The sequence below is a fragment of the Gavialis gangeticus genome, unplaced genomic scaffold (genome assembly GCF_001723915.1).
Source record: "Gavialis gangeticus isolate Ggan-Ray unplaced genomic scaffold, GavGan_comp1, whole genome shotgun sequence".
NCBI lineage: Eukaryota > Metazoa > Chordata > Crocodylia > Gavialidae > Gavialis > Gavialis gangeticus.
In genome coordinates, this window is record NW_017729004.1 from 30,554,814 (window position 1) to 30,566,964 (window position 12,151).

At 43.5% G+C, this 12,151-nt stretch overlaps 1 protein-coding gene across 3 annotated transcripts in view; it reads left to right on the forward strand.

The window, feature by feature from the left end:
- Positions 1–12,151, forward strand: part of CUL2 (cullin 2) — a 138,794-nt gene that overhangs the window by 92,786 nt on the left and 33,857 nt on the right. For all 3 annotated transcript variants that reach the window (XR_002095795.1, XM_019508194.1, XM_019508196.1), the window contains 3 exons: positions 925–1,087; positions 8,455–8,579; positions 10,652–10,759. Coding sequence is in view for 2 of the 3 variants with exons in the window: in XM_019508194.1 (XP_019363739.1) it covers positions 925–1,087; positions 8,455–8,579; positions 10,652–10,759 (396 nt within the window). In the remaining variant the exon portion in view is untranslated. The remainder of the gene's footprint in view (positions 1–924; positions 1,088–8,454; positions 8,580–10,651; positions 10,760–12,151) is intronic.

Consider the following 12,151-nt stretch of genomic DNA (forward strand, 5'->3'; position numbering starts at 1 on the left):
GTTTTTTCCAAAAAAAAAAAAAAAAACCTTTATGCTCTTTTTTTTCCATGCTTGTACACTGACATTGACTATCAAGACATCAGCTCCAGTGAGAGATGATAGGTAAGGTGAATATAGGGTTTGATAAATTCAGATTTTACCTGCTCAGTTCCCTTCAAGATCCTGCTGCAAATGTCCTTACTCGTGGCCTCAATTACATCACGCCCCTATCTGCATCCCCGCTACATCAAGCATAAGCTATTTGTCTTCTCTTTTCATGCAGATTGGTAATGGTCTTCCTATGATCTATTCTCACCCTATTGATCATCACCCACTTACTGTCAAGATATCTTAGCCCATTTCTGATGCCAGCTTTATTGCCTGCTTGTTAAATTTTTAAACAAGTACTTTTTTTCCCCTATAGAATTTTGTATAGTTGGGAGGAGCTCCTGTAAATATCTGCAAAGCTATCTCATCACCACCCTTCCATCAACTTGATAACTGTAAGGCTGCTGGTTCATAATGACTTCTCCCTATTAAGATAAACAAGGCCCAACAAGGTTTTCTGGTAATCCCCTGCTTATTTCCCCCATTTATTTTCTTTTAATCCACCTGTTAAAGTAATGAAACCATGGGATGACTGGAGCTTGGATGGGAGTTTTAGCTGTGTGAGTGGGTAGCAAAGGTACTTAGTTTAGAAGAAGTCAGCAAATTTTTAAATCATAAATTTTGTGAAGCAGTAGAACATCTTGATTGATGCATGACTTTGACTCCTAGTCAAATAGTAATTCTGGTATAGCTTGGATGTGAGCACTTAGAGAAGTCCAAGCTGAAGAGGATGCCCAAATTAAAATTTTGGTAGACAGGAGTGACATGTTCTCCTTTTTTGTCCTAAACTGCCCTGCAGTATTTTATCTGTTCTATAACTTGAAAACTTGGCCATAGGTTTTAGGTAGATTAAAAGATGAAGAAATGCGATGTCGGAAATACTTACATCCCAGCTCATATGGCAAAGTGATACATGAATGCCAACAGCGAATGGTGGCAGATCACTTGCAGTTTCTACATGCAGAATGTCATAATATCATCAGACAGGAGAAAAGAAGTGGTAAGTCTCACTGAATATGAAAAACACAACAAAAGTGTCCTTTTCAAATATTAAATGATCTGCTGGTGTTTGTTTTGCACAGTAAATGTTAGTTTCATTGTGTTGTTGAGAAATTTCTTATGCAGTTAGTTTTCAGCCAACTATGTTAATAGAATATATGTAAAAAGTAAATGGTATTCCATAGATGAGAAATACCTTCTCTGATGTAAAGCAGAGATGTCAAACTCATGCAGTCCTGGTCTATAGATTGGACTGGGACTGACCCCACAGTGCATTCAGGGCCAGCAGAGGGCATGCGCTGCTCATGCTTCACAGGCTGAACCTGACATTGCAGTCAGCACAGGAGATCAGGCTGGGGTGCTGCATGCAGCCTGTGCCATGAGCCCATTGTGTCACACCACATGCTGGCTCCTGTATGCACAGCAAACCCCGGGACCCTGTGCACTGCATGCAACACAGGGCTGGATGGGCCAGCATGGGGTGCATGGAGCACCTTGCTGGACTGGCCCTGTGAGTTGGCTTCAGCATGACCCAATCCCAAATGGCCCTGGAGCCAGTGTGCAGAGCCAGTCCATGGAGTGCGACATGCAGCATATGCCCAGGACCCTCTCCCTTTCCTTCCGTGTGCTATACTTAGGGCACATGGCATTGGGTCTAGCCTACAGGCCACATGCAGCACATGGAGCCAGGGCCAGTGTGTGGGGTCAGTACAGCAACCCATAGGCCAGTTCATAGGGCTCCGTGGGCCGGATTCAGCCTATGAGCTTTATGTTCAGCACCCCTGATATAAGGCTTCCTTGCTCTCATCCAGTATGTTTTAACTCAAAACCTAGCTTTTTATGTGTTCAACATTTTAGACTGCTTTTTTGGGCAATATTCTCCTAACATTTGTCCCCCTTTTTCTTTGCTTAAAAGATCTTAATATTCATTGTCTATATAAATTGACCATATAGTACTGATCATATAAGTGTATGATTATATTATATTTATTTTTCCCTTTTCAGGAGCCACTGTAATTGACCAGCTTTGTTTTCCTAGATCTCCAGATTAGCAAGCAGCTTTTGACCAGTCAGTATTGTAAAGCGTTTTGGTTCCCTCCTGCAGAGTCTAGCTGTTGTACTATACCTTATATTTCGTGTCTCTCCACAAAATTATTAGCAGCCCACAACTCTTTGCCATGATCCTATTCTGTGGCAGGACACTCACTTGCCACACTTTCTCCTGGAAAGATGCATGTTGTTCTCATAGGGGGAGATATTTATCATCTTAAATCTGTCCTCATGATAAAATATGCAAGATACTTTAAGAGTTTGAACCATATGCAAATGCCCAGAGCTTTTTGCTTCCTAAGAGTCATGCAGAATTTTAATCTTTTCTATAAAGACAGTGTTTCCTGTGCTTAGAGAAAAACTGCTTTGGGATAAATATCCTGTTTACTGTCCACTGTTCTAAATAAGTAGAGAAGATCTCCCCTCCCCCCCCCCACCCTCAAATAACCAAACCCGTTTAGTCACATGACATAAAAACATCATTGTCAAACTTCCTTTGCTTATTTCTCAGAAATTATCTTTTCTCTAGATATCTTTAAGTTATGTTTCCACACATACCTGTTATTACTTGTCACCATCAAAATTCAGATTTGCCATAAAGACTTTAACATTTTCAGTGTTATTGCCCTTTTAAGTTTGTAATGACCCAAAAACCTTTTGAAGCTGATGGTGGTCACTGATGCTTCTCTAAGAGAAAGCCTAGTTAGAGAGAGGTATTTAGATGAATGGTGATAACAAGCTCCTCATGTTTGGCATAATAAGTTTTAAGATGCAACCTGTAACTGCCTAAATCCTTAGGTTTTTATCAGTGCCCAGAAAGTGTGTGTTTTGCATATTCCATACTCTGGACCATCTTGATGTAATAAGTAATTTCCACCCTGTTCAGACAGAATGCTGAAAATGAAAGGACACATCACTAAAGCAAATGCTGGCTCAGATAGGATGTATGGGTATCATTTATCAGAAGTAGGTCCATGTACTTGACCACATTCAAAAAAAAGTGCAGTTGCTGAAAAATAATGTGCAAGTGGTCCATACCATTTGCAGTACTGTAGTCCTCATTATGGAAATAGAAGACCTCAAATGGTCTAAAATGGATATGCTTGAGAGTCACTAAACTTTAAAGATTGGAAGCTTACTTGGTATCCCATTTAGCTGTCAGGGCATAGACCATAAATTCCTCCTGTGCCCATTAACTTTGTGAAATAAAAGCTTCCTGGAGAGTGCAAATAATGAGGTAAACCTTCTCAGCTCTGCAAATGTTAATCAGGTTAGATAAAACGTTGGCACCAGACATAATCCATAAACAGAGTGATCCAGGACAACAACCAAGGGCAAGGGCAATATAGATTTGCTTTAGCTAAAGAAGCTCCTCAGAAAATCTTTCTGAATTTGTCACTCTTCAAGAGAAAGGCCTTATATGCTATGAATCCAGATATAAAATGTGCATAGCTGAACTCACTGGAACTGACACTTATGCTGCATATCTATTCTGTTACCTATGATCCTAATTTCCTTGGTAAAGTGCCTGAAAGAGAAGGCTCACATCATTCTTCCCAAATGTCTGGAGGGGAAGTGGGGACAGGCCAGTGACCCCTGCAGTGAGGGAGGAGGCAGAGGCAGGTGCTGCCCGGGTTGGGGCAGGTCCTGCTACTGCTTGCACCCTGGAAGGGCAGGTGGGGCTCTGCCCCCTCAGATCTGCATGGGGCGGGGCAGGCTGCAGCTGGGGCTGCGCAAGGCTCTTCTCGGTGAGAGCTGGTCTCAGAGTGTGCACCAGCAGCGCTGGGAGGATGCTGCATCCATCTCAAATTTTGCCACCTCTCCACTTCCAGCACTGCTGTTGCCCCCTCAGTGCTGCTCCAGCTCAATGCCCCGCCTCCACCCATGTGCCTGGAAGAGCTGGGCTGGTGGTGGCAGTGCTGGGAGCGGAACAGTGGCGAAATTTGGGGTGGATGCAGCATCATCCTAGTGCTGCTGGCGGTTGCTCCAAGCCCAGCCCCCAATGAGAAGAGCCCCACGCAACCCAGGCTGCAGCCTGCCCTGCCCCACGCAGATCCAGTGGGTGCACACCCCCACCCTTCTGGGGTGCAAACAGTGGCAGGAGCTACCTCCCCCACGCCGCTGCCCCTGCCCCTCCCTCACCATGGGGAGGTGTTGGTCTTCCCCTCCATGTCCCTTCCCTCCCCTCTCCCCTTCTACCACACCGGACTGACCAGCTGGAGGTAGCTCTCCATGCTGCTGGCTCTGCTCCTGGCTGCCTGAGTGCTGTGCTGATGCTGCATGCAGCATGCAGCATGCAGCATGAGCATTTATTGGCCAAATTATTGGGCCTGATATCTGATACAGCAAATTTTCTTTATATCAGTGCTGATCTGACCGGTGTATTGGTGCACCTCTACTTCCTGCCGTGTGGGCTTGGTCCTGGACCCGATGATTTTACAAGGTCCTTTCCAGCCCTAGTATCTATGAAATCTATGAGAATTCTGCCTAATCTCTAATCTAAACATCCCTTGCTGCAACTTGGGACTATTATTGTTTATGCTTTCATCTGCCATCACTGAAAACAGTCTAGCTCCATCTTCTTTGGAACCACCCTTCAGGTAGTTGCAGGCTGCTATTAAATCCCCTCTCAGACCATGTCCACATGAGTACAGCCATTCGGTATGTGGTGCTGCAGACATCTCTGTGGCGTCACATACCGCACATTCAGGTGTTCTCCACACTGCAATGTAACAGTTTGTGGGGGGTTGACCCCAGGAGATCCCAGAATCAAAAAACCTAGGCAAATAGAAAACTGGAGTGGCACATGTGGGGGCAGCACATCCAAAACTAGAGCCTGGCTGGCTAGAGCCACACTTCAGCTGCTGGCCAGACTCTGAGTGACAGGATGGCTGCTACTGCAGCCCCAGGAGGGTCCCAGGAACCCAGGTAAGACTGCTGAAGCCAGGCCAGTGCTGGCCCCAGCCTCCCCTACCCCACCCGGGGTAACCTGCCACGCAGCAGAGGGTGCATGGCACAGGCGTTCCCTGGGGACAAGAAGCAGCAGTGCAAGGTGTGCCACTGCTTCTTGTCCCTGGGGAAACAAACATCCACACTCGTGTGACCACAGCCTCAGTTTTTTTTCTTTTCCAGATTAAATAAACCTAGTTCCTTCAGTCTCTCCCTATTAGTCATGTACCCCGGCCTCTTAACTATTTTTGTTGCTCTCTGCTGGACTCTTTCCAATCTGTCAGCATCCTTTCTGTAATGGGGGCCCAAAACTGGACACAGTACTCCAGATGTCTAGATGTGGTCTCACCAGTGCTGAATAGAGGGGAATAATCACCTGGAGGGGAATAATCCTTCAGTCTGCTGGCAATGCTCCTACTAATGCAACACAGTATGCCATTAACCTTCTGTGCAGCAAGGGCACATTGTTGGCTTATATCCAGCTTACTGGTCCCTGTAACCCCCAAGTCCTCATTGACAAAACTGCTGCTTAGCCAGTCAGTCCTCAGACCATACCAGTGCATGGGATTGTTCTGTCCTAAGTTCAGGACTTTGCACTTGTCCTTATTGAACTTTGTGAGATTTTTACTTCAAATCCCCAATTTGTGAAGGTCTCTCTGAGTCTTAGCTCTACTCTTCAGTGTATCTACTACTCCTCCTAGGTTGGTGTCATTTGCAAACATGCAGAGGGAGCACTCCATGCCATCTTCCAGGTATTGAACAAAACCGGCCCCAGGACTGACCCTTGGGGCAATCCACCTGAGATCAGCTGCCAGCTACATATTGAGCCATTGAATGATTGCTAACTTTCGAGCCCAACAATCCAGCCAGTTTTCTGTCCACCTTACAGTCCATTCATCCACGCTATACTTCCTTAGCTTGCGTGTGAGAGTGTTGTGGTAGACCATACCAAAAGCCTTGTTAAAGTCAAGGTATATCATGTCCACTGCTAGTTTGCCTTAACACTCACAACCTTGCAGAAAGACACTGACAAGAAACAGCACCTAAGAACATTTTTCAGTGCAGCCAAAAAATAGAAAAGAAATCCTATTGCTCTTTTAGTAGATTATTAATAAGGCTTAGCCTCCCTCCTAATAAACTCTATTTCTCCTGTATTTCCCACTAATGAGATGCGTAACTGATGCAGCAGATCGCTGGCGCCTTGTAGAAGCAGAATGCAGTGGAGCACTTGAGGGAGAAATGTTCCCTGTTCTAGAAGATCCTCTGACTTGCAGTTGATGGTTGTTTATCCAGAGGCAGAGAGATCTCTTGTTTGCCTTTGTAAAAGACTGTTAATTTAGACCAGTGATGCTCAACCTTTTGGCCCTTCGTGCCAGATGAATGGCGTGGAGCCAGCCTGAGGGCAAGATCCAGTGAGGGATCTGGCCATAAAGCAACACTGTGCTGGCCCAGGCCTGTATACTGGATCTAGCTGTAAAACAACCCAGCTTGCCAGCCCTGTCCACCCATGCTTAATCCAGCTGCATTAACCCTTCACGCTGACCCAGCCTCTCACACTGGATCTGGCTGTGAAGCATCCCTGCATGCTGATGCAGTTCAGCACATGGGGCACTGTCATCCAGTCCACGGGGCTTTCCATGGGTCAGGAAATTTGGTGGGTTGGGAGTGGTGACAGCATTAATTGCTGTGGCTCTGTGGATTTGGTCTGTGGGCCAGAGGTTGAGCACCACTAATTTGGACACCTGTCAAACTTCGGAAACTGAAGGATGGGTTATGGAAACCAAAGACAGCCTGTCTGGGTCCTAGGTAGATGCTGATAGAAATCTATAAATAGGAGATGTCCTCCATCAACCTGTTCCTGGATTTGAGTTGATTGCATTTCTCAAGCAATATTCTAGTAAAAAACAATGCAATATAAGTCTGTCTGAGCTTCAGATATGAGTTTTTATGTAGTTGTTTGTGTTCCTAAACACTACCTTATAATGACTCTATCCAAGATGACAGGGGGAAAACACAGTATTCCTATTACAAACACTTGAAGTTCTACTTATTCAGGGGTAGAACTCATTGTTTGATTTCCCATATCAACTTCTTCTAAGTTTTTCTATTAGATAATAGTTTCCTTTTACTGTCAGATGGTGAATCATGCCTACAAATTTTCTAATCTGAGAGAGAGTTCAAACTGGTTTGACCAAATTGAAATAAATCTGAAAATGGACAGCAAAATTCTTTCCTGTTCCAGAGTGGCTAACTGCTGCCTGCTGTCATATGGTGATCTAGGGAGATGGAAGAGAGGAAGTAGTTAGCATATTGGTTTGTTTTTTTTCATACTTGGCTGCCTCCATCAGTCTCCTTCCAAGTGAAACTTTTTCCATTAAGAGGTATTGGAAAGACATGGTCACAACCCAGTGAATTATCAGGTGAAAAGTGATGCTTGTCTGTCCTTTTACAGTTCCTTCCTGTTTTTATCATCTTTTGTTCAATGGCTGAATGGTTTACCATATTTTCTCACATATAACAGTTTTCTAAAAATCACCTTCTAGAAATTGGAGTGCCCATGCTAAGTGAGGAAATATAGTAATAGCAGCTTCTGCATCACACGCCTTGCCAAGGGAAGGAGAAAGTAATGCTCTGTTTTGCATGGGGGCAGCATAGTGAGCACATGGGGTTCCCTGCCTGCTGGCTGTGAACAATACTCGTGTTATCCCTGCGTGCTGGCTCTGTTGCCCATATGCTGTTACTTCACCTTTCCTGTGGCAGAGGCTTATGCTGCTGACTCAAACAGGAGCCACTGCCCTGGCATCTGGGGCTTGGCTCTGCTGCATTTCTGAAGTGGAGCCAAGCCCCAGGTGCTGGGGTGCAGGCTCCTGCTGAATCAGCAAAGTGAGCCCTGATTCAGCAGGTGCTGCTGGCTTGGATCAAACCCTCAGCTGACCTGGCAGGCATAACTGTCTTCTCACCCAGCTCAGCTTGAGAAAAGAAGAGGAGTTAGGTAGCTTGGCTCAGCCAGCAGGACTTCTGGTGTCTTTGGGGATTAACAGCAGTCGCAGTGTTTTGCTCCACACCTTCCCACCCCCTCTCCCACTTTGGTAGATGTCTGTGTTTTCCCTAGAAAATTTGGTACTTGTATTTTCAAGGAAAGAACCTCTTTTTCTTCATTCTGCCTTTCAAAAACAAAGTGTGTGTCTTCTTTGGGTTGAGTTGTATGCAAGAAAATACAGTATGCTGCAGCATTTTCAAGGCAGGGGCAGTCTTATTTTAATCTCTGATTAGTTCTGAAAAGTCATGTTTTTATGTAAATGTTCATAAAGTAGGATTGTGGTGTTTTTTAAATATATCTTGTAAATATATATGTAATCTTTATTGTAGACATGGCAAATATGTACACCCTTCTTCGAGCTGTGTCAAGTGGTTTACCTCATATGATTCAGGAACTACAAAACCATATCCATGATGAGGGCCTTAGAGCAACCAGCAATCTTTCTCAGGAAAATGTGAGTTCTTTAGGCAGCTAAATTAACCTATCTGATCCTTTAATTAGGAACGAACGTTTTTCTGTAGCCTGCTTTAATGCCTATAAACCAGAAATTGTAATAGAGATATCAATTGTAATAGAGATATCACTGTCATTATCTTGATTACAAAATGCTTTTTCATTAATCCCGTTTATATAAAAAAGATTTCGGTATGTTGTACACAAACTGTGGCTTCTGACAAGCAGTCTTAGGTATACAGTACATTGGTTCATGGGAGCCAAACTTTTGGAATTTCTTCTGGTTGAACCAAATTGAGGTTTTTGTGTAAAGTCAGCATGACAAAAGCGGTTCTGTCAGTGAGTATATTAAAAGGTATGTTTTTGTTCAGTTTTGGTCTGGTCAGTAGCCAGTTGACTGTTTGGGGTACATTAGGAACCAAGAATATTACTTAGTTTAATGATATGTTATTTATTTGGAAACATGAGCATCCTATGCTGGTTTCAGTGTAGCATTTTTTTTATTAGTTGCTTCACAATTGTATGCTAGCATCAGAATTTCTGAGACTACTTTCTACTCAGCTGTTCTGTTAAGGTTTTTTTTTTTTTCCTTATCCTGATCTAATTTGTTCAGGTTTCATTGAATTGCTTACATTATAACTCCACTTATGGAATGCGCCTTTGGCACTACTGTTCTATTAAAGCAGGACTTGCGCCTGTATTTCTCTATACTAGTGGTGCTCAACCTTTTTGTGTGTAGGGCTAGATGGGCAATGCCCAGTCCCTCCGTGGGCCAGATCCAGCTGCCGGACCCAGTCTGGTGCCCAGTTCCTTCCTGTTTTTTAAATCAATATTTGAGGAAAATATGGTAAATATGGTGGTGTTGCCCAGCCCTGTGAAGGAAGAAGGAGGTAGGGCCACGCAGGGGAAGGTGGCATGGCCTGGCTGCATGGGGAGAAGAGGGAGCAGCCCAACCCAATCCAGCCATGCCAGGAAAGGTGGCTTGGACTGGCCCTAATCTGGCCATGTGGAGGTGAGGGTTGTGACCTGGCTTTGATCTGCCGTACTGAGCTTGGGATTTTGGCAGCAGGGGTGGGTGGTGGCAGTATGAACTGCCACTTCTCTCCTGCTGCCAAATTTCCCAACTTTGGGGGAGCCCTGTGAGCCAGCTACTAAGGCTCTGCAGGCTACATTTGGCCTGGGGGCTGCTCTATACACACATTTGGCCCCAGGGGCCCATTTGGCCCTACTTTGTACATACATTTGTACTACACTTTTCTCAACTTGACCTCTTGATCTGATGGAGGACAGTTCCTGCAATCCGTTAATTAGAACTCCTGGTCCATATTTCTCAGATTTTGTCATCGCAGGGAATTATTACTCTGTAAAGGGGTTTAGGTTGTAGCCTTGTTGGTCTGAAGGACATAGGCAGACAAGGTTCTTTGGATAAATGTGATATCTTTTATTAGACCAACTCAAATAGTTGAAAAAATTCTTCTTTTGAACTTTGCAAAGATCTTTTCCCATTATTTTGAATTGGTCTAATAAAAGATATCAGATTTACCCAAAGACCCTTGTTTACTCTGTAAAAGCACACTGTAGCTTACTGTACAGTAATTTCCTCATGTATATAAAATCAAAGGATTCATGCAGGTGTTTTTCACTCCCACAAGAGTCAATACGCAGATACAAACTTCAAGAAGACATAAAAGTTACTTCATTTAGTAACTGTTGTACCTCATGAATTTTGCATCTGACATCATGTTAAACTTTTCTTGAAAGTACTATACAGGAATTTGAGAGTATAGAGGAAACATTTAGATAGTTGAGAACCTCGTAGGTACTTATAAACTTAATTTTGAAAAAGTGTTGAATGGGGAGGGGAGCTTAAGAACATCTCATTTGCAAAACATGCTCAAAAATCAGCAGTTTGATGGGGTGCATCTCTTTAGATTGAAATAGCATTCTTAAGACCTAGTTATTAGTAGCTTTTTAAAATAGTGGAGAAACATGTTTATATGTATACACATTTTTACATTTCCATATAAATATTGCATTTTCAGTTGTATGCTTTCTGTATTTTATACCTTCTAGATGCCAACTCAGTTTGTGGAGTCAGTTTTGGAAGTACACAGTAAATTTGTTCAACTCATCAACACTGTTCTGAACGGTGATCAACATTTTATGAGTGCCCTTGATAAGGTAACATTGCATAATGAAACATAAAAACACTACACTCCAAAATATATCATCCTTTTTTCATCTGAGCGTAATAGAGTTTGTTTAGTAATAAAATACCGCACTTAAACCTCAGATCAATGGAGCTCTAGTTGCATTAAAACAAAACAAAAAATCCAGAAATTTAAGTACTCACAAAAAGGTATGTATGAAGGAAAACATTATTTTAACCAGCCTTTAGTGGGTTGGGGATTACCCAGCTCAGTCCCTTATTTTCCTGGGCACTCTTACCTCACAGGAAACACCACAAACATAAATCCTCAAATCAGTGAACAAACATAAACCAGGGATAACTTGCAATCCTGGGCCTTCTTCCAGACCCTGAGAAGGTGACTCTGCTCTGCTGCTCTCGCAGCACCACAGCCTTCCTTCTCTCCCTCTGGACTGAGTTCCCTCATGTGATACTTCTGCTTTCAGCCTCGCAGCCCTTGGTTCTTTTCCCAGACCCAGAAAAAATGCTCTGGGCCAGTGTTGCAGCCACTGGCCTGACAACTCTCCCTCCCTGTCCCTGTTCTTGTACCTCTCCCTCTTGGAGCTTTTTAACTCCATCCAGTTATCATCAGCTAGCCCAGTCCCTTGAGGCAGGCTTACGATTACTCTGTGTCCGTTTTCAGCTGTGCAACCCCTGAGGCATGCAGCCGGCTACACAGCCATTATTGTTAAAACTCAGACTGTAAAAGGGACTTTCTCCTCATCAGAAAAAAGTTTTTGCAGATTTTAAAATGAAAATGGGCCACATATCTTTAACTCATGTTAATAAGACATAACTAAAAATAATGCATTCTCTAAATATACAAAAAACTAGAACTCTTCATTCCAAAATGATACCTTTTATTAGACCAACTGGAAAATTGCAACTTCATCTACCAAGCAACTTCTAAGTAAGATCATAGTTACTTTTATTCTTGGTAATAATGAATTAAACTCTGATCACTGAAGTTGTCATGTATATTGTAAACTTACATTAATTTCGTTAGCTGCAGGTTATTTTATTATTTAGATTTTTCCTGAAAGCGTCTCCTATTTTCAGTTGATCATCGTGGTGATGGCCCCGTTGTGCTTGCTTAACCTTTACAGTAGAGAACTGTTTTTCAAATCAAATAAGCATCTTTTAGGGAAAGAGGTTGATTAGATTGTGTTGTAGCCAATACGGTTAAAGTCCATATATCACCATTGGCACTCTGTAATCTTCAGATGTTAATATAATTCAGGGATGGGCAGTTGTTTCGGCCGGAGGGCCACTTAATGAGTTTTGGTGAGCTTAATGAGTTTGAGGGCTGCATGCAGAGCTGTCCCTAGGGAGGTGGGAATTGGGGCATTTGGGGAGCCCTGCAGAGCTGGGCGGAGCAGTGGCTC